Source organism: Podarcis gaigeae (genome assembly GCF_964106915.1).
Source record: "Podarcis gaigeae genome assembly, chromosome: 9".
Classification (NCBI taxonomy): Eukaryota; Metazoa; Chordata; class Lepidosauria; order Squamata; family Lacertidae; genus Podarcis; species Podarcis gaigeae.
The window spans coordinates 62,184,423-62,211,689 of NC_139685.1; the positions used below are offsets into that span (position 1 = coordinate 62,184,423).

The following is a 27,267-nucleotide window of genomic DNA, read 5'->3' on the forward strand; positions in this document are numbered from 1 at the left end:
GAGGGATCAGCAGAAGTTGTTTGAGGTTATCAGGGTCCCGCGATTGAACAGGGGCACTCCGCGATCGACCAGTGAGTCGCGATCAACCTGTTGGACATCCCTGGACTTGGGGGACTAGGCTAGTCTCCTAAATGTTCCCGGTAAATTAGAGTATTAAAGCCTGGAGCCTCCTTCCCAAAGTCCAGGAAGCTTCTGCTCAGCTTAGGGAGGGAGGCATGATGCTCTGACAGGGTCCAAGATCCCTTATGTCACCTTCCCAAAGCCTACCTGGCTTCCTGTCAGAGGCCTGGTACCTCCTTTCCAAAGCTTGGGAAGATTATGCCCAGCTTGGGGAGGGAGGCATGATTCTCCCTCCTGTGACATCAGGATGTCGCAACGTCACATACACAATGTCCCCCCACCAATCGCCCTCGCAAGATGGCGCCTGTGGCTCTAACTGTTCCCCTATTTCACCGCACACCACTGCATTGGACGAATCCTGAATTGAAGTGGGGAACTTCAGAGAGATTCAGGGCTTTTCAGAGCCAAAGCAGGATCTCTCTGAAGTGCCCCAATCCAAAGGAGCTTAAGTGAATCCTTTTTTTTTTTTAACCACATCAAGACTGTAAAGCTGCCCTTGCAAGAAAGCTGCAACGTTCTCCTTCTGGAAAATTCACAGGATTCATCTCTTTAGAATGGGCAAGCATGCCTGCAAATTTAAACAAATACTGTCAAGACAATAGTAATAGTAACAACAACAACAACAACAACAACAATACTTACGGTTTATTTATAGAACAGTGCTTGGGCTAGGCACTTTGAAGTCTGATTTTATTTATTAAAAAAAGTAAAGGTGATTTTCTATAACTTTTTATGTTTTTGCTAGAACCGGATGAACTGTGCATGCTTGAGAGGTCCTTCTGAGGGGCTGATTCCTGACAAATGTCAGAAGGATAGCTGCAGTGGTTTTTCCTGATGCTTATGAACCAAAGGATGTGTCTAACATGGAAGGCCTCACTATTTATAAATTAATCACTGGGTTTTACACCCATATCAAGCGTGCCCCCACCCCGTTCTATCATTATTCTGAATTTCTAAAGCTAGCAATTATCAAACTCTTGATAACTGTTTTATCAGGTAGGAGTACACTGAGAAAAAGATGGAATTGCCCTTTAGAAAAGTTCAGAGAGAGCCAAGGTGCTTGTTCTTTCTTTAGAAATAAAATGTGGGGAAATCTGAGTTAATTATAAACGTTGCCTGGATCTTTTGTCTTTAAAAATAAAACCCTCTAAGTAAATAAGATCAATGTTGGTCTCTCATGTAGCCAGAAATACATTTCCACCTACTTCTGAAACTGTATCATTATCAGAAATTAGAATCTCCTCATTCTATCTAGAGATGCTAATTCAATATTAAGACTTTGGGAAGATGAAATGTTTAAGTGTAACTTGTAGAAACCTCATGTCATAGCTATAAATGAAATATTTTAATGGGTTATTTTCATTTTACAGGGTTTTTAAGGTAATGCTTTTTGGATGGTTTCAATCAAAAACCAAATTACAATCAAATGGAACTTTTTAGACAGGCAGACTAAATGAGCCCAATAGGACTGATTGTCCCTTTAACCTTCCAGTGTCAATCTCTGTAGTTTGCTGTGAATTAAATTGAAACAGGCGGGGTGGTGAAGGGGAAACCTGCAATTTCTCAAGAACATTTGTGTTCTCATTTTTCAAACTCATGAATAAAACTAAGTGCCATTTCCCACTGTTTTTAATTGAGGTGAATTTGCAGGAAGAAGAGGAACAACTGAAAGTCAACCTCATGTCTTTCATTCATAGATGAAGTTCTCCTGTAAGGAATTCATTCAAGGAAAGGAAGGGGGAAGAGCTGGCTCTATCATTGTAGGTTTTCTGTCCCACACAAGCTAAGTGTAGATATGTGTTGGCTCCAGACTTATAATGCAGTCCTACTCAGACCCTTTGGCTTCAATGAGACTTACCGTATTTTTTGCTCTATAAGACTCACTTTTTTCCTCCTAAAAAGTAAGGGAAAATGTATATGCGTCTTATGGAGCGAATGCAGGCTGCACAGCTATCCCAGAAGCCAGAACAGCAAGAGGGATCGTTGCTTTCGCTGTGCAGCGATCCCTCTTCTTGTTCTAGCTTCTGAGATTCAGAATATTTTTTTTTCTTGTTTTCCTCCTCCAAAAACTAGGTACGTCTTATGGTCTGGTGCGTCTTATAGAGTGAAAAATACGGGTAATCTCAGGTAGCTACTGTGTATAGATTTGCTGCAGTCTTGGTCTTACTTAGAGTCAACCCATCAGAATCAATGGGACCTAAACTAGGGATGATTAAATTATGTCTCATTGTTTTCAATAGGCCTGCTCCAAACATGCTTTGGTCTGGAACTAGCCCCAGAGTTTCCAGTTTGCTAATGCCCTTGGACATTATGATGCAGATGTCTTTCTTTGGAAGGTAGTGCCTGCTCATAAAAACAGTGAGTGTGTTGCAGATCTTTAACTTCCCCAGGAAAACAAAGTGGGCGTTGTGGGCGTAAATTCCTACACCACCCATCAATACAAGACTCTCTGGTCAGCGCACATATTAAAACAATAAAACACCTTTGCAAAACACAGTAACAGCAAAGGAATACTCATATAGATCAATACAACCCAGCAGAACAGGTAAAATCATAATTTCATTCCCGAGATAACACATGTTGAATACCTGGGCAAATAACTCTTTTTTTGAAAAGCTCTCAGCTGGCACCAAACAGTTATCAGTGTTGATGCCAAGCAAGGTCACCAAGGAGAACATTCCATAAAACTGGCACAAAAACCAGAGAAGCTTCTCTGATTATTACCTGTCTAATTCAGATCAGGTGTGGTGGGAAACAGGACCCAGAAGACAGCCTTTATATATCCCTTTGCTCCTGCCAAATGTTCAATTAGTGCACAAAAAATAAATACCCATATCTCGCTGAAACAACTAACATAACTGAAAGAAAAAATAATAATTCTTGTCCCCCCCCCCCCAGAGTTGTCATATATGTTTCTAATATAATTTGATTTATTCTTAATTTTGGAACTAGAGATAAGGAAGGCAAATAGTATTAGCCAGGGATAAGCAGGAAAATGAAACAGATGAAATTCTACGGAAAGATTCAAGCTGAGGTTACGCCAGGCTAAGATTTTAATCAAGTGGAATATTCACAAGTAATACCAGACCCAGTGAGAGGAGTTTTTTAAATCAGACACGGAGCATATGTTTTGCATGTAAGAGGTCCTCAGTTTAATCCCTCCTATCTTTAGTTAAAATTATCTCATGCATCAGGGCTAGGAAAGATCTTTTGAAAGAGCATTCTACTGGGCTGGGCCAATGATACTAATGGCTTCATGTTGTGCCAGTGTCAAATGAGCCTCAACAACTCAGCAGTTGGGATATAAGATTTCAGACAGTCCCTAAAATATCCTGGGACTAAGTTGTGCAGGGCTTAGTAGTTAATGCAAAGACCTTGAACTCAGCTTGGTAACAAGTGGGCAGCCAGTGCAGATGTTTGAACAATGATGCCACATGTTGCCAGCTATGTGTCCCCATCAGCGATCTGGCTACCACATTCTGCACCTGCTGGAGCTTCCCAACCAGCCCCACAAGCAGCCCCACAAAGGGTGCAGTGCAATAATCCAGTATCAAGGCTACCAAGAAGCAGCTTCATATGTTCATCCTTCTCGCTTTTCAGGAGTAGTTTGCTAGTTGCGTCAGCCCAATGGAAGTTGTTAGGTCAGAATGCCCTTGTCTTCATGGGTACACAGGTGTTTACTTCTAAACGCTTAATTACTGTTGGCCTTTCAAACTATTGAGCTAGATGCAGCCATCTTGCTTCAATAAGATGTCATTTGTGATATTAATTTGCTTTCCAAAGGAGATGAAATGCCAGAATCTGTAAACAAGGCCAAAAAGTGATTTGATCATGATATGTCTTTTTTTAATCAGTCCAAAAGCTAAGGTATAATCAGAACCAGCTAAACAGAATGATAATAAGCCATAGGGGTGTGTCTGCTTAACAAGCTTTTATCCCAATATAAGAAAACTGAGCCATAGTATGTTAAAAGCTGTGGGAATCTTGAATTTCAGTTTCTGACATGAAGCAGATGTGAGGTAGTCATTACTGTCCTCTACAAGATTCCTGGGAAAGAAAGTCTGAGCTCGAGCAGCATGGAGATAGCAGAAGTGGTCAACCTGTGGCTTCCAGATGTTGTTGGATTTTGTCTCCTCACAGATGACCCCATTCCTGCCCTAACATGAGCCTGTTTCCAGGCTTCTATCAGTTATTTCCCTTCACTCATTATCTTTCCAATGTGCTGTTCTTCCAATAAATAGCAATAGGTAGCCTGAGATACAGTAACTGTCCCAAAGCCACCTAGTGAGTTTCATGGGTAAGTGGAGCTTTAGGAAAACAGGAAGCTGCCTTATACTAGGTCAGACAACTTGCCCGTTTAGTCCACTGTAATTTACTCTGACTGTTGCTTTCCATTTCTCAGACACAGAGGGTCCCTCCTCTCCATAACCTGCTATGTTGCCAGAGGTTGAACATGGGACTTACTACACACAAAGCATGAGTTCTCCCACTGAGATATGGTCCCTTCCCCAAGGTCTCCCCAGTCCAGCGCTCTATCTGCTATACCACATTGGGGGAGGTATTCAACATCATACTCTTTTGATGGTTCCGTTATCACAAGCATTTCTGTTTGCCAGATGGAATTCCCCCCACTCCACTGTTCCTTGGGTTCTCCTGACACAGAACAGATTTGGGAGAGGTTCAGGGGACACATGGCGAGGAGAGATGGAAAGTCCCACTGGGCTACCAGGAGCCTTTGCGTTGGCTTTCACTAGTTGAATTCAGCCCTGACTTTTGAAGTCCCTCATGGTCATGAGCTACCAAGAGGATGGATGGGTAATATGTGCTTAGGTATTCTACTCTGATCCATCTGTTCAACTGCCCTGCCCTCTCAAAGTCTACTTTTTATCCAGTTTTGCAAGGCAGGACTATTATTTCCTAAGAAAACTCGCAAGATTCCATTCCTGAAACAGAGTCCTGCAAGTCCATTTATCTAACTAGCAATTTAGTGGAGAAATATATGCCTTGAAAATTCCACATTTGTTTCTTATTAGTATTATCCTTTAACATTTTCTCCACTTAGGCTGCAGAATATTGCAGTTTTCACCAACCCACCCAATTTTCGTTTCTGTTCATGTTACTAGCAGCAAGATAATGAGAACACCAATTATTTCTGTAGGACAATCTACACTGAAACAAATTTACAGAATGTAGACAAGTGTTGCAGTTCTTTTTTTAAAAGCCCCCCCCCCCCAGCTTGATCTTTGCATGCTTTAAAAACAACAACAGATAATGAGCCTCAGGGGCTGACATTTCGTTTTTCATCATGGATGAACATTAGCAAAAAGGAAGGGGAGGAAGAAGATTAGGGGAGCAAAAGATGACTCGTTGCATTCTCCTGCAATAATAGAAGTAATATTAATTAGTACTTTTCTCATCTGAGTCTAGTTCCTACAACTGTTAATTATTCACTTTTGAGTAAAATCCCTTGATTTCTGCAGTAGCCTGCAGCGTGACCTTAGAAATTATGTGTGCAAATCTTATATGTGAAATGGTTGAGAATCCACAAAATGTGAACTATCTGTCAAACTCTGAGAAATCATTGTCTCTGCAGCTGACATACTATGGGTAACATCTTTCCGAGTGTTCCTGGAGAAAGTAGTGGCATCAAATAACCACAAAAAGAAACCTTAAGGGCAATCCAATCCTGTAATGTAGGACAGTCCCACTCATTAGTCAATGGCATAGTGCAATGCAATGCAGCCTTCAGAGGGAGGTGAACTGCAGAAAAATTCTTCTGGAGCAAACAAGTCATATTAGTACTTGCAGACTGTTACAGGAAAAATCCGAGGGCTCCCTTGGACAAAACAAAGGCACCAACCAGGATAACTTGGAGCAAAACAGCAGCCTGTAGGCTTGGTCTTTATTGAACTGTTGCAACAGGGTATTCCCCTCACGTGCAGGAGAGAGGAAAGACCCAGAAGAATAGTGTGCAAGGTCTTATAAAAACTTTTGAAATTCCCCTTCTCTAGATCAAGCCCACCCCCAGAAACATCATGCATACATTACAGAAAGGAGGGGTTGAGGGAGGCATACATTACAGAAAGGAGGGGCTGAGGGAGGCATACATTACAGAAAGGAGGGGCTGAGGGAGGAGTTGGTGGTAACCTGAGTGTCTTGTCACCTGGCTGGTTCCTCCCTTCCCCCCTTCCCCTGAGTCTCTTCCAGGAACTTCCAGGAGACAAAGGGGAGTTGGCAGTTTCCTGCCCCCTGAGGGAAGATCTGATCAGTGTCCTTTGTTTCAGTCCATGTTGAATCCACTCCCATATGCAAGTTCTTTGTGATCTTGATTGTCTTCTGTCTGGGATCATCAGGGTTGGCATGGGCAGGGCTTCTGTGTATGTGCTGAGACAGTGAAGGGATTATGGCTGACCAGGACTAAGCCACCCCCCTTTGTTAGTTCTTGTCATATGGAGTAAAATAAAAATGGAACAGTGCAAATCCGATGTATGGTTGATTTTCTATGAATTTATAACAGAAATGTGGCGTGTATGTGTGTATGTGTGAAGTTTATACAAACAGAATGATTGGGGTGGGGGGGTTCCTGCTACAAGACTATCCAAGACTTAGCCCATAATAACATTTTTTTACATTATAGGACCCTGGACTGGGACAGTGCCGGATTTATGTATAAGCTAAACAAGCTATAGCTTAGGGCCCCACTCTCTTGGGGGCCCCCAAAAAATTTAAAGGAAAAATACCTGGATGTACATTTCCAAAATATAAGATAAAAAACAAATAAAATGGCTTTAGATACCTATTAGGTCCATAAATTACCATATAGCATATATTCAACACAAAAACAGTGGCAATTTGTTGTTGACAAAGGACAGCTGGACATATAAAGGGCCCCATTACCTTCAGTAGCTTTGGGCCTCATCAAATCTAAATCCAGCCCTGACACCACACAAATCCTGTGTGTACAATGTGCAACTTGTACATTATGTGTATAAAAGAACAGGCAATTTAAGGATAGGGAGATTTTAGGTAGGGTTCTCTCACAACTCTACCTAGAGATACTGGGGATTGAACTTGGGTCCTGCATACAAGGCACATGCTCTATCACTGAACTATGGTGCTTCCAGACTAAATGCTCCCCATCTGTGGTTCCATGTGGCTTTTATTAGATTAATGTGGGAAAACATTTTCTGAGTACTTGAAGCAAAATTTTCATTTGTATGAATCTGTCTGTATACAAGGTTTCTCTGTAGAGATGTTTCAAAGCGTACTTAACTCCTTTATTTGTACAAATGAAGTGCCAGATAATAAGGAACTGCGAATTTGCTAAAAACAACACAAGAAATCTACCTCAACTTCTGACATCCTTCTTAGCTGTCTTTGCATTGATCCCAACTCTCACTGCAAGTAGCTTAGTGATCACCCAAGAGTGTTTTCTGTAACACGATAAACTAGGTCCAAAGCTGTTATGTGGGAATTACTAAATAAAGATGCATATTGATGTGTTTAGAGAATGTATTATTGAACTAAACCTCAAGGGGTTGGAGCTACTCGCCTATCAGGAAACATTTAGGGCTTTTTAGTTTAGAGAAAAGGGGATACATGATGAAAGTGTCTAAAATATGCATGGTATGGAGAAAGGGAAGGATAAAATGCTTTTCTTTCCCCTCCTATAATTCTATAACTCGGGGCCATACAACGAAGCCAAATGTTGGAAGGGTTGGGGAAGACAAAAGGAAGTACGTCTTCACAAAATGCATAGTTAAACTGCAGAGTTTGCTGTCACCAGATGTAGCGATGTCCACCAACTGGGCTTTAAAAGAAGATTAGACAAATTTATAGAGGATAAAACAGATTGAGGACCACCTCAAAATGACTCAACACAATAGGGAAATTTAAAGGTGAGTTTATACAGCGTGGAGCTTGGAAGGACTGGGTACCTTGTAAAGATTCAGAATCTAATTATTATTTTTACAGTGCTTGGAAATCATGTTTAAGGGCAACACCCCAAAACAGCCCTTTGTGGGGAAACCTAAAACAACCTCGAAGGAGGTGGAGCTGCCAGTGAAAAGCAGGTGTTGCACCTTTAGTTTGATGGATGATAGGTCCTCTATTCTTTTTGTGGAGTTAGGCTACAGATGAGAGTTGCCCATCATACAGGCTGCAATCCTAACCTAATTTACCTGAAAGTAAATCCCAATGCATTCAACAGAATTCAATTCTGAGTAAACATGGTTAGCATTGTGCTGTTAGCTATTTTGTACCATCACACCCTGGACCACCCTGCCAAGTTGCACTGAAAATGCTAATCGAATGCCTCCTGCATTTGGAAATTAATCTCTCTGCCAAAGTGCATTGGACAAGGTCTCACTCTATGTGGGTTTTCTTCTCAGTCTTCTTTGTTAGAAGATTTGGCCTCCTTGCATATTTATGTGCCAAAGTGTATAAGCTTAAATGGCTAGATGTCACAAGTTTTATCATGTTGAAAACTACCTTTTGGTTGTACATATTTTTGTATAGGTCAAATTAACCTCATGATATCAGCCATTGTAACAATTTAAATGGGACCTGGGCCTGCAAATGTTGGGATAATATTTGCGAGTTTGCAGCGCTGGATTTCCACAACATGCTCTGCTGTTAATTCAAAACTGATCAAGCTACATGAATGAGCTTTTAAGGCATGAGCAGAATGTGTGAAATAATATTTCTTTTATAATATCCAGTACAAATGAGCTTAGCCAGCTGATGATCTCTTTAGGCAGCTATCTTTCACTCAGCCTTACAAGCCTTCATATGAAACATTCTTTTCCTTTATTCTGTGCCTGATTAGCAGGGGTAGGGAGAGGAATGTAGAGGGAGAAAAAAATAGTGTTTTTTTTCTGTGAGTGTCTAGGGAGAAAGAATAGAAAATTCAGGAGCTTTCATAAGTCTAGTTTAGACAGGAACTCAGGTCACTGATTAAAAAGAGTAGAATAAAATGAAATAAAATGAGAACAGCGTAATAATAAAAACAGTTACCCAACTTCCTGTACTCGGTGACTTTTAGATAAAACCAATGCATTTAAATATATATTGAAATCATAAAATAGAGGTCTAACAAGTTCACTCCATAAGCATCAGGATCCACTGTGATAACGGGAAAGTCTAACCTCTTTCTAACTGAGCTGAGATTCCAATTTTCTGCATCGCTACCGGTGATAACACTGCACAAACAGTATTCAATCATTAAATTAATTCCCATTAAATCAACATCCTTAAAGATCAAACAGTCCTTTAATAATAACCTGATTAAAGCAATGTTAGCATAATGCATTAGCAATGCTGTATTTATATCTTCCCAACACAGATGCAACATATGGACAAATTTCTTACGGATGAAAAATTGATACAGTAGCTCTCTTAAGTATAAACACAATAAACACATAGGAGGGAATCAGGATCGTGTTTGATGGTCCCACCTGGTCTCTATGCATTTGTCCACACTTATGAGCAGGCCAAAGGGACGCTCTGGCGTGAAGGTAAACGGTGTTTCTGTGCGCTGCTCTGGTTTCACCAGAAGCGGCTTAGTCATGCTGGCCACATAACCAGCAAAAACTGTCTGCAGACAAATGCCAGCTCCCTTGGCCAGTAAAGCGAGATGAGTGCCGCAACCCCAGAGTCATTCCCAACTGGACTTAACTGTCAGGGGTCCTTTACCTTTACCTTTACCTTTACCCATGAACAGGACTGCATGTAAATGCACCTTGTGTATTTCCTCCCTTTAGTTAAACCACAAAATGAATAATGATACTACCCATAATTCGTTTCTGAATAGTAATCAGCTATATTTAGAGATCTACATACAGGCAGAATTTACATAACCATTCAGAGAATTATTTGCAATCATCACAAACTCACCGGGAAGGGCACTACCTCAGTAGAACAGAACATCCTTTGCATGCAGAAGGGTCTGAGTAGAGTCCCTAGCTTCTTCACTTAAAGAACATAAGCAGGAATGGGGGAGGTTCTGAAACCTTGAAGTCCCATTACTACACATAACAGATATACTAATATGGACGGACCAATTGTCTGAGTCCAGTTTGCCATTGACTCAATTTCAAAACCTGGTTCAGAAAAAAAAAGTCTGAATGGTAGTTTGAGTAAAATAACCAAGTCACAAACCAATAAACAACAAGAATGATTAATTAATAAGAAGACACCTATACAATGGAGGATTCAACCCTCCTCCAACATAACATAACAACATAACATAACATAACATAAAACATAACATAACATAACAACATAACATCATAACACAACACAACACATAACATAACAATCCAAATATGTATAACAACCAACAGAGCTAGCCCAATACATTTTGGCACCTGAGGCTGACCCCATAATTGTGCTTCCCTCTCTGCCAGGGAAGAAGCGGGGAGGGAATATCTACAACAAGAACAAGGATGGAAGAAAGGTAGGCATTGGGATCTGCTGACTGGATGAATCCTCCTGCCTGAGGCAGTTGCTTCACCTTGACTGCCATGACAACAAATGCATCAATGAAATTACAAAACAGCATAGAACTAAGTCTCAGCCAAAGTTGAACGACCTGTTCCTCCTGCTTTTCTGAAAAATAGTTTGAATAGGACATGAAGAGTCATTATCTACTCTTCAGATGCTAAGATTGTCCCACATCAATGTTTAAAGTACTCTAAATGGTCACTTTTCAACCATTGGAAAGGTAAGCCATCTGTACACTAGTGTAGCCTGAACCTCAAAGCACCGTATTTTTCGCTCTATAAGACGCACTTTTCCCCTCCTAAAAAGTAAGGGCACATGTGTGTGCGTCTTATGGCGTGAATGTAGGCAGGATGCTCTGCTCAGCACTCCCCACGCTCTTTAAAGGGAGCACGGCTCTTGGGGGAGCCTTCATCCCCCTGCCCGGGAGAGACTGCGCGCGGCTATCCCATATGACAGAACAGCAAGAGGCTATACCAGAAGCCAGATCCCTCTTGCTGTTCTGGCTTCTGGTATTCAGAATATTTTTGTTGTTGTTTTCCTCCTCCAAAAACTAGGTGCATCTTATGGTCTGGTGCGTCTTATGGAGCGAAAAATACGGTAAATTGTATCTTGATAGGATTTCTTCCTTTAAATGAGTTTTAACAAATAACATGAATAGACTTTCTTGAAAGAAGCAGAACTGTCCATTACTCCAGTTGCATGTGTGTGTTATTGGTTGCACTGCAGAATGATGGTGGAATCTGTGTTCCTTTGGGTGTCATTTGGATTTCAACTCCCATCAGCTCTTGCCGGCATAGCAATTGCTTCAAGGGTGATGGGAGTTGTTGTGCACCAACATCCGGATGACCACTAGTTCCACGCCCCTGTTTTACAGAATGGCCAATAAATGCTATTTTTGTGGATTTAAGGCCTGTGATTTATAATCTGAGCCATTCTACTGCTGCCCATTCCCAGCCATGCAAAACAACAACAACAAGCTAGGTAGCATACTTTGTGAACATTTTTGGTCACACACATTTTCTTCTGGAAAATTACAAACCTACAGAGATTGGTGCACGGTTAATTAAGAATAAATGTCAACAGAAAAGAACGTTGTTGCAGGATTATCGCTTCCCACCAGCAGGGATACGCCAAGAAAAATATAAGTAAGACAGAGCAATTTATTAAGCTACTGTACACTCCAGGCAGTGCGTTTTTGGAGATTATTACAAGTCTTGGGTGGTAAATATAAGGAACAAGACTGAACAATGAATGGCTTTAAGCAACGGGGGGAAGGCTATAATCACCCAGTATCAGTCTCATGCTGAATAACACATTGCTCTTATGTAATGGAATTTGAAGGCAGAACAGCCAGATCAATTCCTTTAACATTGAACTTCTAGAAATTTCACCGGGAGCCATTAAGTTCCAAATGTGACCAGTCATTCAAGATCTAGTGATTCTTCCACCCAAAACATGGAATATGCCATTCCATTGTTTCATGCATGTAGCTGCCTAATTCTCTGGGTGATAGATAGGTAGTTTCAGGAATGGCTGCTATAGGATCCATTTCCTTGGGAGAAGAGGGAGCTGCCTTACACTGAGTCAGATCATTAGTCACTCAAACTCAGTGTTGTTTACACTGACTGGCAGCAACACTCTGCAGCATTTCATGCAGGAGTTCCACAGCCCTACCTGGAGTGTTTCTAGGGATTGATCCCAACACCTTCTGCATACAAAGCAGGTAATGTACTAGTACCACTAAGTTCTGAGAAGCATCTGTTCTCTTGCAAATATCTCTTGCAAACCATGGGGGAGAAGGGAAGCAGCCAGACACTCAATCCTAGTGTGAAAAGCAGAATCACCTTCCCAGAACCTTGTGCACTGAGAAGACATCTCCACATCAATACAATACCAGGACTTTGATCCAGGAGGCATTTCATTAACCATTTTGCCTAGCTTTCTTCTGTACAGTGTTCTGGGAAGGAACATGTCTATATTTGCATATCCATCGAAAATTGTATCCCGTCTTTCCATCAAATGGTGCCCAAGGCAGCTAGCAGTAAAACACAAACAAGCGGTCAAAACATAAAAAACGAGTCGGTGAAACATCACTGCAACTACTGTATATAAAAACAATTTACTAGCCTGCAAACATCATCCGGTTATGCCTTTGAGGGCCAGAAATAGGGTTTCACCGAAGCTTTACCAACCTTTTTTTCCCTTTTTTTCAATGTTTTGACTGTAATTTAGCATATACCCAAGGCCTATGGCCATTAAATAATCTGGCCTGTTAATTCTGGTTGCAGGGGGGGACACTTATTATGATTATTTTATTATCATGCTGTCTATTGTTATACTTCTTATTATGTCTTTATTTTTATGTTCTGTAAAATGTGTTCGTAATGCTGCACACCACCCTGGGATCTTTTCATAAAGAGTGGTATATAAATTAATAATGATAATACTGAAACTACTACTAATAGCATTTTACCCTTAGCTGCCTTTAGTGCCATATGAGAGTTAAACAGATAAGCCTTTTTTTTCCTTCTTCAGAGCACACCTCTAGAGGTTCCCCAGCCCTGCTCTAGAGACACATCAGGTGCCCATCTTTGCCTGTTAGCAACTAATCAAGCAAAACAAAATATGTCAATTTCTTCAATAAAACATCAATTCTGCTTTGTGCATCCTAGGGTCAACGTTACAGCTCATGGTCAAACATGCAATATCTTAACATCCCCTTTTTTGTACACTGTTTTATCTTTTGAAATGTGCAGAGAGCCGCCTTCTGCAACAGCAAAAGCATCATTCTTTCACACGGCAAGTAGGAGAGAGAGAGCGCCATGCATGTTATGTAGTGAAGTTTCACCCTGGGCCAGCAGGGGGATACTGTAGATAGTTTTCACTCAGGTCCACGTCAGTTATTTTAGGTGGGAAACTCTGGGTTGTTGTTGCTACAATGTTGACAGCCGGCTGCCTATAAAAGCAGGCTGGCTGAGCTGTTTGCTGTTCAGTTCTGTCCAGCTTACAAGTAAAGAGCTGCTCTGGAGAAATCGCTGTGTCGTCTGCTATGTTCGCCCACAACTTAACACTGGCGACGAGGATGGGATAGATGGACATCAGAGCACAGCCAGATACAGCCACCTCTGAGCAGAGCTGAATCACTGAGCTGAATCACTGAGCGAAATCACTGAACAGAACCAATTCAGAGCTGACTGTTCTGGCTATAGCACAGTGTTCCATCCATCGCCCTTCACGCCGGCATCGGAATCATGGCTTCACTTGTGCCTCTACCTCCGTTTGCGCCAGCCTCTGAATCATGGAACTCCTACCTCGCTCGGTTCGACTGCTACCTCCAAGCCAACGAGCTGACACAAGTATCACAGGAGCGTAAGTGGGGCCTATTCCTCAGCCTCTGTGGGCCTGAGGTGTTTGAGACGGCCCGAGCATTGGTTGCGCCTGAAGCAGTCCAGGCAACACCGTGGGACACGATCCAAGAGAAGCTCCGCAACCACTATGCACCAAAGCCGTCCAAGATTGCTGCCCACCATGCGTTCTACCACCGGAACCAGGCAGAGGGGGAGTCAATCAACAACTACACCACCGCCTTGCGACAGGCTGCAATGCACTGCGAGTTCCGAGACTTAGACGATGCCCTGATGGATCGAATCGTCTGCGGGGTCCGGGACATCCATCTGCAACGGCGTCTCCTCGCCAAGCCAGACCTCACGCTACAGAAGCCTCAGAAGCTGCTGAACGCTCCAAGCCATTGAGGAGGCTGTGGCCTCAGAAGCTGCTGAATGCTCCGCCCAGGAGATCCGCAAGTCCAGCAGCCCGTGTCTTTCTAGGAAGCCAGTTCCAGTGCATCATGAAGAGGCCAGCAGTGATGAGGCATCCTCCAGTGAAGGGCTGGAGAGGGTGTCAAATTTTGGCCTCATACAGGGCCCCACATCACTATAGTCACTTGCTACAATAATTTTCAATTAAAAGGCAGTGGATTTCAAACTTCTCACCTTCAGGGAATTTCTGTGCTGATTTGATTTGTGTGCCAAGGAACCCCAGCCTCTCTGGTCAGGAAAGCATCCTGGGATGCTTTTATGGTACATTTTCAATTAATCTGGGATGCATACTATGCCATTTAGGTCTAGCTTATTCCTCCATGATGGCAGCTGCAGTTTACAACTGCAGGGTACCAGACTGGCTACCCTTGCCTTAGAATATGCCTAGTCACCTGCAACGAGCTTTGTATGTGAAGGAAAGATTTCCGATATGACTTCTTATTACTGGGGGGTCTTCAGTACCAGTAGTACTGAAAGTACAGACATCCTCTGATGTGCTCTCATGGGTGTTTCCATCTCCTTTCCATCCCTTTTTGCCAACTCCCCACTCTCTGAAAGCTTCAACTCCATTAGGGAATGCATTAGGGGGTTTTTAGCTTTTCCTTTGCCAGCATTTAGGGTAGAGCTAGAGAGGACAACAGCAACTGAGCTGCCAGACCCTTCAGTTGGCAGCCTCACGTCCAACGTTGTGTTCTGCAGCACAGTGAAGAATGAGACAGGGTTTCAAGTCACATTACAGTCTGAGATGAGCTATTTTCACGAAAGTGTTTGTTGAAGCTTTGTCCTCAAATACTTATACCTGGGGGTCAAGAGCAATACATATAGACAACTTGAAGCTTAGCCCCAAAGTAATAATGGAATTTTGTCACAATCTATCCAGATTTGTCTGCGACCCTTGGTCATGCCCTGTGGCAAATCAATGTGGTAATTAAATAGTCCTGGTGATAGAGATGGGTATCATGCATTTGTGTGCTTGGCGGAAAGGCTCTACATTATGAATACCTGATTGACCCCTAATTAACTGTAATACTAGACTCCCAATCCCAAGGTCAGGGAAGGGCTTCCGTCTTGCCGTTTCATATCAACACAGTACATTGTAATATACCTTGAGCTCAACAAGAAGCCTTTCTCTGGCTAAGGAGAGAGAAAAATATGAGAAATCACTGTTCCTACTCAAAAGACATTGCTGTTCTCCCCAGTCCCAAAATGATGTAACAGAGCTGGTAAAGTGGTACAAAATGATCAAAGGATAAAAGGATCTTTACTGTGAAGAAAGGCTAAAGTGTCTGGGGCTTTATAGCTTAAAATAGCGTTCACCAACCTGGTTCTCTCCAGAGAATCCTAGGAAGTAGTTTACCACTCACAGAGCTACAATTCCCAGCACCTTTAACAAACTACAAAATGTGGATATGACCAGTAAGAGATGCCTATTGACTTCACGTTCTACTCTTGTGCTTCCCAGAGTCAACTGGTTGGTTCCTATGATGGCTGGACGAGGGGGTTCTTTGTCTAATCCTTGTTAGCACTGCCCTTTGTCCTTATGGTTTTAGATGTTCCTGATTTCCTCAGTGGTAAATTTCTGAATTCTCGGTTTTCTAAATGTTTCATATTAGTTAAATTGGATAACCACCTGAATGTTCTCTTTTTCTCAGCTCGCAATTTTAGTAAAGAACATATGTTTGAAGTAGGGATGTAATTTGAAATGCCATTTCACTGCGTTCATTTTTCACAAATTATTGAGCCCATCCTCCTTCACAGCTCTTTCTCTTTCAAAATGTTGATGCTCTCTCACCCCTGTGCCCTTCGCCTGCATTAGGTTTTGTAATTGTTTTTGAAAACTTTGATGTGTGTTTCATAACATGAATTCCGGCCACGTAACTAATATGTACCACATTTTGGTTTACGTAATTTTACTTACGGTATCTGATTTCAGACATATGATACATGTGTTGTATGTGCTACAGTGTGAATGTGCACAATGTATGTGCGTCTGTGTGTAACCTTTAAACAGAAACACCCCTTTCTTTGTTGTTGTTGTTGTTGCTGCTGCTGCTGAAATTTGTATAACCCTTCATCCATAGATGTCAGGGCAGTTCACACCACGGAATTACAATATAAGAAACACAAACTACCTAATAAAAATAAGAACAAAAACAAACCAATAATCCCCCCCTCCCACTACACAAAAGGGCAGCATCAGATGTCAATCAGCCAAAGGCCTGGCTGAAGAGGAACCTTCACCACATGGATCGATCACCTGTGTGAATCAAATTTTACACTGCTTGCTCCTTGTTAGCGTTTCACAATACTTTGTGATGCTTACAATATTTTGGTACTAACTTTGCTTTCCTGCACAGCTTCAGATGATATTCATGCTGATGCTGAGGAGAAAAAACCCAGTGCTCAACTGAGAAAATATGCCAATTGCCAGAGACTACAGACTTGTATTTAGGCTTCATTGTTTGTTAAGCTGAGCTAATGGCTGAGCCATTGTTTAGGATTACACTCTGTCCTGCCAGACAAAGAACACCCCCAGCTTCCCTCTAGAAAATCTAAGGCACTCAGTTTAACAGAAGGAAGGGAGCAGGGGACAAGAGACCAGTAACACCTAATTACCATAATCATGAAAATATGAAGCTAACAAGGCAGGATTTACAATTATGAAAAAAAAAATTTGAATTCCCCCCCACCAAAAATATATATGTAAATTTCAGGAAACAATGGTCCAGGACACTGTAATGCTCCAGTGAAGGCACAAAATAGTGGATTCTGTTGTATTTTGTAAGCAGCATCAAAAAACATGAATTTCATGCATATGCCTAATCTGAAACACACATAACCGCACACACAATTGCGCGTACACACCCACACACCATTTTTACTCTGCCCCTCCTCACTCATGTCTAAGTATAGTCCTAGTGACAGGTAATATCTATGAAGGAAGAAAATTCAGTGCAATTACATGGTTATGGATTAAACGCACAGTCACTCTTTCTGGAAGGGCAAAGCCTTTAAAAAAAGATAAGAATGCAGGGTCCACACATCAATGGAAGGCAGGCTTCTCTTTTAATCCTGTTTCAAAAGTGACAATTTAGGAGTGAGATGTATAGAAAAGTCCATCTTATAAGGCCACTACTATGATCTCTGGGGCTGACCTTTACTTTTCAAGGGAGCAGCTGTTAGTCACAGAGAACTTTGCTTGTTTTGAACCAGGAGTGGGGAATTTTTTTTCACTCCAAGGGCCATATTATCTACTATGCAACTGTCTGAGGGCCACATTCCAAAGGTGGGTGAAGCCAAAGACAAAGGTGGCTGGAGCAACAAATGCAAATTTTAACTTTCTACAGTAGGCTGGTTTCTACACGCACAACCTCTTCTCTATCCTTCATTCATGGAAGCCAGAAGTACGATCTGAGCTCAAGGACAAATTCTAGCCAGGCAGAGCCAATGGGGTGTGTGGCTGGGGAGGGAGTCTGGCCCAAGGAGAGTCCTGTGGGGAGGGCCTTGGAGGGTCATATTTAGCCCCTCAGCCTGAGGTCCACCACCCATGCTACACCTCTATCACAACATCCATTGTGAATGCTGTGGATTTTCTAGTTTTTTCTTCATTTGGCAATTGCATTTTTAAACAGATCTTACAGTAGAAAGCCAGATGGAACTGCCTTGTGAATTCATTCAACATGCACTTTGCTGTCCTGCTACCATAATTAAAGTTCTTCTTCTAATGATGAAAATTGTTCCCTGGATGCTTTGACAGTATTTTCCTGTTAATCAAGTCTCCCTTGTTTATATTTGGATGTAGCTGTTCTAATTCAAGTTTTGTGTATTGCTGGAAAGGAAACTCAAAAATGTTATAAATAAGATCCAGCCAGCAATTGACATAACATTTTGCTCAGCTTCTTCCTGTAAGCCACAATTCTTTGGCCCTGCCTACTTCACCTTTGAATCAGACTGAAGCCTGGCCAACTCTGAGAGCTTCTCTCCAAAAGCACAAACATAAACAGCGTCTTAAAGGTCCAAAAAAAAATCCTAGTTCTAAAAAACCCACACACGAACTCAACAGCTGCTGTGTAATGATCAGCACATGGGATGGAGCAAAATATAAAAAGTAGCAGGTGAAAATAACATCTTTCCTGTTCCAATCTAAACAGCATGCCCTGTTTGCTAAATCCTAACATGTATATTTTTATTCCAAAAGCGCTATTTTCTACTTTCATCTTTGCCAAGGCTGGAAGAAATAAGCCTGCGTGCAGTTCTGAACCTTTAGTCAATACAAAATAAGGATGATGCAAGGCCAGGACATGTTTGGCGGCCCCAAACAAAGAATTCAAAGGCAGCAAAGAACCAGTAGCCTCCGGGTCGTGGTGCTTTGTTCCTTTCAATGCAGGACACAGAAGTTGCTGTGCCTGTGCCTTTTTGTTTTGTTTTGTTTTTGATAACAGGAATGACTACCTTGTCATGTTTTAAATCAGCTAACGAGAGAGCCTTCTTAAGTGAACGTGACAATATTTAAAATGTCCCATATTGCCTTGCTTAGGATCTGCCAATCACAATTAATGGCAGCAGAATTGCTTTTCTAAAATAAATAGACCCACATACTTTTTTTGCAGCCTGGAAAGCAGATGAGAAGTGAATATAGAAGCCAGACTTAGCACTGTAGCCAGTTAATCTGTCATTGGGAATTACTTTCGGCTTTCTCTCTCCTGTATTCACTGGGGTTAGTAAACAATAGAGCTTCTGCTAACATAGTTTTTGTTACATTCAAATTGAATGTGAAATGCTGGATGACATTATAAATGAATCTCCTGAGCTGTAGCACTAGAATTCCTGGGCCTTCAGTGTCTCTATTATTCAGTCATTCTGCACATTCATGTATTTTGATATCAAGTCCATTTAATTCTTTGCTCTTTTCTTTTCAACCAAATTAAAACTTGTCCTGCTTGAAGGAGATATGCCTCTTTAGACTCTCTCTTGTTAAAACAAAAATAAAAAACACCATAATGGATGATGAAGAAGAAAAAGGCCTTCCTTTAGGTCAATAAAACTTGTTCCCAAATGCACAGACTGAGGTAAACCTAATTCTTTGTAAATATGAGTTTTGGTTGCAAACTACAGTATAAACCAAGCTTCCTCAACCTCGGCCCTCCAGATGTCTTGAGACTACTAATCCCATCATCCCTGACCACTGGTCCTGCTAGCTAGGGATCATGGGAGTTGTAGGCCAAAAACATCTGGTGGGCCGAGGTTGAGGAAGCCTGGTATAAGCCATTGCTGTGGTGCAGCCATGCTGGTGGCATCTAGCTGAATTCTCTGCGACTTTTCCAAAAGAAATCCAGAAAAGACACTCACAAACTGCAGAACCTTGCATCTCTTTTCTGGTGTTTTGCCACCCCAAAACACTTACAAAACACTTACAAAAAATACAACCTTCCTGTTTAAACAGGCATTTGTTTTATCAGATATACATCTAACGAGCCTCTGTATTGGCTACTGCAGCTCGTCTCTGTTTTTATTATGTTGATTTAAAAAACAAAACAAAAATGGTACTTTATGGTTGGTTTTAATTGTCGTTAGCTACCACAAGCAGCGTGCAGTCAAAAAAAAGGCAAAAAAACAAACAAACAAAATTAACCATAAACTTTTTGTGTAGTTGGAAACTACAGTCATGCCATCTTGGAATCAATAATGGAAGAAAAGTTGGAATTTCAGAAAATCTGCTATATATTTTTTGGAAAGATGTTCTTTAATCCTTTATCTTCTTTATACATACCCTCCAAGTGTCCCAATTTTCCAGGGGCAGTCCCGGAATTACAAAAGCCACACTGACTACCAATTTGATCCAGGAATGTCGCTATTTCCCCTGCCAGTGCTGAGCTCAGGAAGGAGGATGAGCCAGCCATTGTCACAAGCAACGGTAATGGCAGCTGCTGCGGCTGCAAGAGAGCACCCTGTTGCCTCAGCATGGCCGCCACTGCCAGCCTCCTCCCTTGGGCAACTTGTGGCAGATGCTGGAGAACGGAGAAGGAGGAGGAGGAGGACAGGCTTCTGCTGCTGCTGCTGCTGAGGCCCAGCGCCATGCGATGTGCTGTCCCTGAGGGGCAGGCAGAGGGCAGGGACGCCTTGAGTGGGAAGAAAGGGGGAGTGAAGTGGAGTGAAATTCAAGAGGTCTTGATTTTTTTTTAAAGTGCTTTGTGTGCCCACATCTAATCTTGTCCCTCTCTAAAATTTATTTATTGGTGTGTGTTTCTTTTTGTCAATCTGCCAAAGAATAATACAAAATCAAATCAATATTAAGGGGTTTTCTCAGGATAGCAGGGGGCATGTGTGCTGGTGACACTCACCCTTCTTCTGACAGGAAATGCTCTGCGGGGGGCGGAGAAGGGGATCAAGGAGGGTCATTTGGGGGAGGGATGAGAAATGTCCCTATTTCCATCTGAGGAATGTTGGAGGGTATATACATATCCGTTAGCAATTAGCTACTGCTGCTGTGTTTGAGGAAGATTCATGTTTTGAAATTCAGGAATTTCTATATTTTGTGGGGGGAGGGGGGACAAGTTATATGACTCAGAGCTCTAGAACTCTTCAAGAAGAGGGAAACAGACTGCAGGAACCATATTAACTGCAAAACCAAGCAATTTCCCCACTTTATTTTTGTTGAAAGCTGCAAGGAGATTGGATGGGGATGAAGATTATTCTTTATTATGGACAGAGAAACCCTCAGGATATTGTGGAGTAGAGTCCAAGGCAGAGAAACTACCACTTCCTAAGCTCTACCAACTAGGCCTGCATTGCCAGGAAAGAGGACAGAGTCTCAAAAAAAGATGTGGTCTCCCAACGCCACATTCCCAGCATGTTCACACTTCTCTCTCAGCGACATCTACGCTGGCTTGATCATGTAAACAGAATGGAAGATGGCAGGATCTCCATGGATGTGCTCTCAGGGGATCGGGCTTCAGGCACTAGGCCTGCAGGCAGACCAACTCTACATGACAAAGGTATCTGCAAATGTGAAATGAAGGCTGGCAACATTAAATGTGTCATGCGGGAATCTCTTGCAGACGATTGCAGTGTCTGGAGACAGACAGTCAGGCTGTGCATTCATAGCAGTGACCGAGGAAGGAATGATCACTGGGAGGAACACAGAGTTAAGTGCACCTGTAACAGCAAAACCAGACACCTTCATGTGCCCCACCTGCAATAAAACATGTCTCTCCAGTATCAGTCTCCACAGCCACAGCAGGCACTGCAACTCCTTGACTTTACCCCCAAAGGAGTACTCTTCCCTTGTCTCCCAAAACAGGCAGATGCCACTTCAACTGCTGGGTTGGGAGGGTACAAAGCAGAGCCATTGCTAAAATTTAGCACACAGTAATGCCAAAGCCAACAGAATCAAGCCTCTTTAATGCCTGGAATTTCACCTAAGTTTATGTTGCAGTCTCAGTCAGTTGCTTGTACAACAGATGACATATGAATTAGCAAGCATGGTATATCTCTGGTGTGGCAATGCCTGCACTAACTCATGAAACACAGCAGGAAATAACGCAAGCTACAGGCTATTGCTCCAGTTGCTCAGTCAGTTGTGTTGTCCTAATTTTGTGTTACCTTGTTTTCAGAGCTCAAAACTTCCTGTTGCCCTGATCTGATTCATGGCACTGCACCCAATAAGTCCTCAGCCAAGACATAAAGAAACAAAACCCAAAGAATCTGGCACCAGACGTGAGCACCAATGCTGAGTCAACAGTCTGTGACCCATTTGGAATATGTGAATGAGCATGGGTCGGAAGGCTGACTCAGAAAATGGAGAGGATAGATGACACTGGGGAATAATATAGGTAGATTTGAAAGCTGGAGGGAATGGGGAACGTAGCCAAGAAGGTCAGGGAAGAGTTGGTAGGTCTAAGACAAACGGAGCGGAAGCGAAACGAGCCGACGGGGCAGGCAGCATGTCAGCGAAGTCAGCCACAGGACCCAAGGGCACTGCTGAAGCTGAGGTCAGAGAGGTTTCTCTCTGACTGTGCCCCAGAATACAGTATTTGCTTTATGCACTGAATAAACTACCGACAGAAAGAGACTGTTTCGAAGTTGCAAAGGGGGAAATGTTCTGTTACTCTTACACTGTTACTTAATAAACTGGAAATCCTACAGGCTTGAAACAAACTTTACTGATGTTTCAGATCTGCCCATTGCAATGATGGCTACTGTAATAATTATTGATCACATTATTTATTTAATTTCTAGTCCACCGTCCCCAAGGAGCCCACTGAATCTCCCCATTCATGCCCTTTCCTGTTGCGCTTTTGTGCTTATTTGTGCTCATGATGGTATTGGGGTGGTTATACAAGATCCCCCTTTCAATACGTTCTGCAGCTTCAAAGGTCTTTGGGTGGACGTGCTGCTACCTTCACAGTCCTGTAGCTTCCTGCTGAAATCCTGTAACCTCTCCTATCACAAACATCCAGTTGTTGTTGTCCTGCTCTTGTTGCGCCATAGCACAAGTGTGCCGCTCCAAATGGCAATGATGGAGCAGTATTTGTGAAGCCTGACAGAATAACTAAGTAAGCGGAATTATGTGTGGACAATCCAGTATAAATCCACGACTAGTGCACTATTATCATGTCACTGACATGTTGTTGAACAAACCTGTCTGGAAGGGCCCATAGACAGATGTTCACACACTACACTGGATGGGGGAATAGGGTTGCCTCTTCCATGCTTCTTTGCTTGTTCAGCTTAAGGTGTCCACATGTCTTTGTGCATTCAACTGCATGCTCCTGGGAAAGCATGATTTTAACCATGCAGAAGGAGATAAATGCATATAGGTATGAGGAGGAAGTCTGTGCAGGAAGCTGCAGCAATGAAGCAGGTCTTTCTGGTGGCCATGCCTCTTCTCTCAGCATGTTGAGATAAAGCAGAAATGCTGAGAGGGAACTGTGGGCTTGGTGAGGAAAACTGAGAGAAGCAGGAGACTTGAAAAGGAGTTGAATTGTTGAGACACATTCCCATCCTGTTCACAGAGTGAGAAGTTTGGGGTAACAGAGATAAGTGGATGGAGTCCTTTAAAGAAGCATCCCCCCAAAACAGGTGAAAGGTGAAAAATTCTCATTGCTTTCTAGTTGCCAGAAGCCTGAAACTAGAACCCATGAACCAGTTGCTGGCTCCCTCCTCTCTGTTCTGTTGGAGTGCTAGCCGGGGGGGAAGAAGAACAGGCAATTTAGCTCAGAAAGGAATAGCATAGCCTGTCATGCTCCATTCTGGGGAGTCAGATGACACTGGAGGGCCAGTCAAGTAGCAGTGGTTGCGCTAAAGACCTGGATATGTTTCTTTTTACTTCAATCCATGCACATGCCTCGGCCCAGTATACCTGAGGGAGCGTCTCCACCCCCATCGTTCTGCCCGGACGCTGAGGTCCATCGCCAAGGGCCTTCTGGCGGTTCCCTCACTGTGAGAAGCAAAGCTACAGGAAACCAGGCAGAGGGCCTTCTCAGTAGTGGCGCCCGCCCTGTGCAACGCCCTCTCACCAGATGTCAAAGAGATAAACAACTACCTGACATTTAGAAGACATCTGAAGGCAGCCCTGTTCAGGGAAGTTTTAATGTGTAACATTTTAATGTATTTTTAAACTTTGTTGGAAGCTGCCCAGAGTGGCTGGGGAGACCCAGCCAGATGGGCAGGGTACAAATAAAGTATTATTATTATTATTATTATTATTATTATTATTATTATCCCTGACCTTTAGCCGGCCAGCTTGGCTCTATCTGCTTGACTTCAGGATACACATTTGCCCTCAAGTTCATCGCCTGACACTGCCAGGTTTCCTGTAGCTACCACCAGTTTCTCTGCTTGTCTGCCTCTAATCTTATTTCTCTGCCACATCTATCTTGCTTAGATACATTTTCCTTAGCTGCTCATTAAGCTTACCCATTCTCACCCTCATTTCAGGATTCATCTCTTTACTCAATCATTTTTCACACTGTTTTCTTATTCCGTTCATTCTTTTCCAAGCTACTTTCATCATGAGTCATAGATTCATAGAATTGCAGAGTTGGAGGGGCCTCCAAGGGTCATCTACTCCAACCCGCTGCAATGCAAGAATCACAACCTAATAATTCCTGATATTGCAATCCAACCTCTGCTTAAAAACTTTCAAGCAAGAAGAGTGCATCATTCCATCCACTGTCAAACAGTTCTTAGTGTCAGAAAGGTATTCCTCATGTTTCATCAGAACCTCCTTTCTTTTCTTTGGAATCCATTGGTTCAGCTCCTACCCTCTGGAGCAGGAGAAAACTAACTGGCTCCCTTTTTCATCAGACAGCCCTTCGGGTTTTTTTTCTTGTTACAAAATTGTACACACATAAATCATAAAACATGGCATAACTAAAAGAAAATGGGTCATGTCTCTTCCCAGAATAGAAGCCTGTAGGCAGTCTTCTTTTTTCCCTTTTCTTCTTCTTTTAAACAAACTCTTTAAAAGGCATAGTCTCTTTTAGGAGCTTAATAAATTGCACATACATGTACTCATGCAAAGCATGTTCTCTGCCACATAGCCAGGTTTGGGGAATGTGTAGCCCTCCAGATGTTGTTGCACTACAACTCCCATCATCCCTGACCATTGGCCATCTTGGCTGGGACTGAGGTTAGTTGGAGTCCAACAGCATCTGGAGGGCCACACAGGTCCTGCATGCCGATAATAAGAGCTGGCCTCCCTGTCATTTGGTAAGGTAATATTTTTCCCCCTTACCTTGCTGCACGAAGGATCCATAAACAAACCACATAGAGTTGTAGAGAGTTGTTGAAGTCATTGATCCCATTTGCAGACGTGGTGGATTGAGCCAATTTAAGAGATATACCAAAAGTCCAACCAGCAGCACTGTGCCAGCTATACAGGCCCAGAGGGAGAGGTCAAATGGTGCTAAGCAGGCAAACATGTCCATCGTCTTTTCAGCCTTCTGAAGCAGCACACCCACTGAATAGTCCATGTAACGGGTGGTAAAATCGACCACATTTTCCCGATCTGGTGTGATGGTTAATGCGGAAATGCCTATATCAGCTCTCTGCGGGAGAAAGAGTGAGAGAGAGGAGAACATTCATTTTCATGAGCAATAGAAAAATTTCAAAACCGTCATTTGATTTATAGCCTTCAACCCTATCTCAGCAAAACAGTTGCCCAGTTTTGTTTATTTTAAATATATTCCTTATACATCCATCCAAATAGCAACTCTGCTAAGGGGAGAGAGCAGAATAGATACAAACCTGGCTATAAGCTTTTTTTAAAAAATAGTTTTTATTAAGGTTTTTTTGTGTTACAAAGCAAACAGATAAACAGGGAAGGGGAATCTGTTGTCTCCACTTTCAATTCATAGTCATTTTCACAGTTTGTTTGCATTTGGTGAGAGACACTTTTGTCATAGACATCTTGCAGCTGGGGAGAGGGTAGGAGAGAGTGAGGAGAGAGTTGGGAGATATTGTTCTTTTGCCTATTGGCATCAGGTTATTTCTGAAAGTTCAAAAAGAAGCAGATATTTCAAATGTAAGTGACGGGTGGGAAATAACTGCTTTGGGATGTTTATCTTGGTCTTTCTTATGGACACCAGTGTCACTACTGAAGCAAACTGGAAACCCTTATGAGTAGTTTAGGACTTCTGTCAAATTAAGGTATTGTGCTGTCAACTTAGAAATGAATTCCACTCTGCTCAACAGGACTCACTCACTAGTGCTTAGGATCACAGCCTTAACTGATTCACCTGTTCCCTTTTATTTAAATACATTTGCATGTTGCCCAAGCCGCCACAGCCTTTTGAGATACTGAAGAAATAATTTACCATTTAAAGTGAGTGTGTGAGAGAGAACATAAGGAATCTGCTTTCTACCAAAACTACCGTATTTTTCTGTGTATAAGATGCCCCCTGTTTGGGGGGACTCCAAATTAAGAAAACACCCCTCAGCACTACCTGTGTATAAGACAAGCCCCAATTTTAAACCTAATTTTTTGGTTAAAAAACCTAGTCTTATACATGGAAAAATACGATAATCTTTATGAAAAATATTTAATGTGGCATTTCTACAAAACAACTCCAGTGGGAAAAGTGGGCTGATTTTTGGAATGTGAGCTATGATTTTAGTTATGATTTTAACCCCTTTTGTAGTTTTGTATCCAAGTCTATGCACTTCCTGACTGAGCAGAATATTGATTCAATCAGATGCATTTGTGCTTATTTTAGAAGTTTGTTTGCTGCACTAACTACCTCTGAACAATTAATCCTAAACCTTTTAAAGGCTTTGCATTTTTTCTTAGACTGAGTTTGACGTCTTATATAAGATCATCTTTGATAGCCATAAACCTAACATGAACTACCTAAGAGCTAATTGGGTTCATGATTCAGAATGCAACAATGGAAGGATGCCATTAAATCATTAACCATATCATCTGTTGTCTTAGGCTCATTCAGCAAAAAATTGTACTTGAAATTCACTGGCCTTCAAAAAAGCCTTTTGTATATAAGAATTTTGAAAAATAAGTGGTGCAGAAATGATGGCTCACAAGAGACTCTCATCCGTATAATTTGGAAAGGCCCTACTATTGTGTCCTTTTAGAAAGATACCATCGACAGAAATAACGTACTCCTGTCCTTCAAGTCAGAACTCTCATTTAAACATCTTTTTTCTGGGACACATCCTTGAAATCTGGAAGCTCCAAAAATCTACTATACTCTGCACTGCCAGAACATCATTTGTAGCAAAGCATATTATGTTACAGTTCTGGTAATCATGTCCTTTGCCTCTAATCGAAAATTGGGTTGAAGACCTTTAAGACTTCGCCATTAAAAAA

The 27,267-nt window shown here is 42.1% G+C and overlaps 1 protein-coding gene and 1 long non-coding RNA gene across 8 annotated transcripts in view; one reads left to right on the forward strand and one right to left on the reverse strand.

Moving 5' to 3' along the window:
• Positions 1-27,267, forward strand: part of LOC310852974 — a 472,952-nt gene that overhangs the window by 160,549 nt on the left and 285,136 nt on the right. The gene's annotated exons all lie outside the window — the stretch shown is intronic.
• GRID2 (glutamate ionotropic receptor delta type subunit 2) overlaps positions 1-27,267 on the reverse strand; it is an 835,972-nt gene that overhangs the window by 142,083 nt on the left and 666,622 nt on the right. For all 7 annotated transcript variants that reach the window (XR_014568339.1, XR_014568340.1, XR_014568341.1 and 4 more), the window contains exon 11: positions 25,180-25,492. Coding sequence is in view for 4 of the 7 variants with exons in the window: in XM_083756400.1 (XP_083612526.1) it covers positions 25,180-25,492 (313 nt within the window). In the remaining 3 variants the exon portion in view is untranslated. The remainder of the gene's footprint in view (positions 1-25,179; positions 25,493-27,267) is intronic.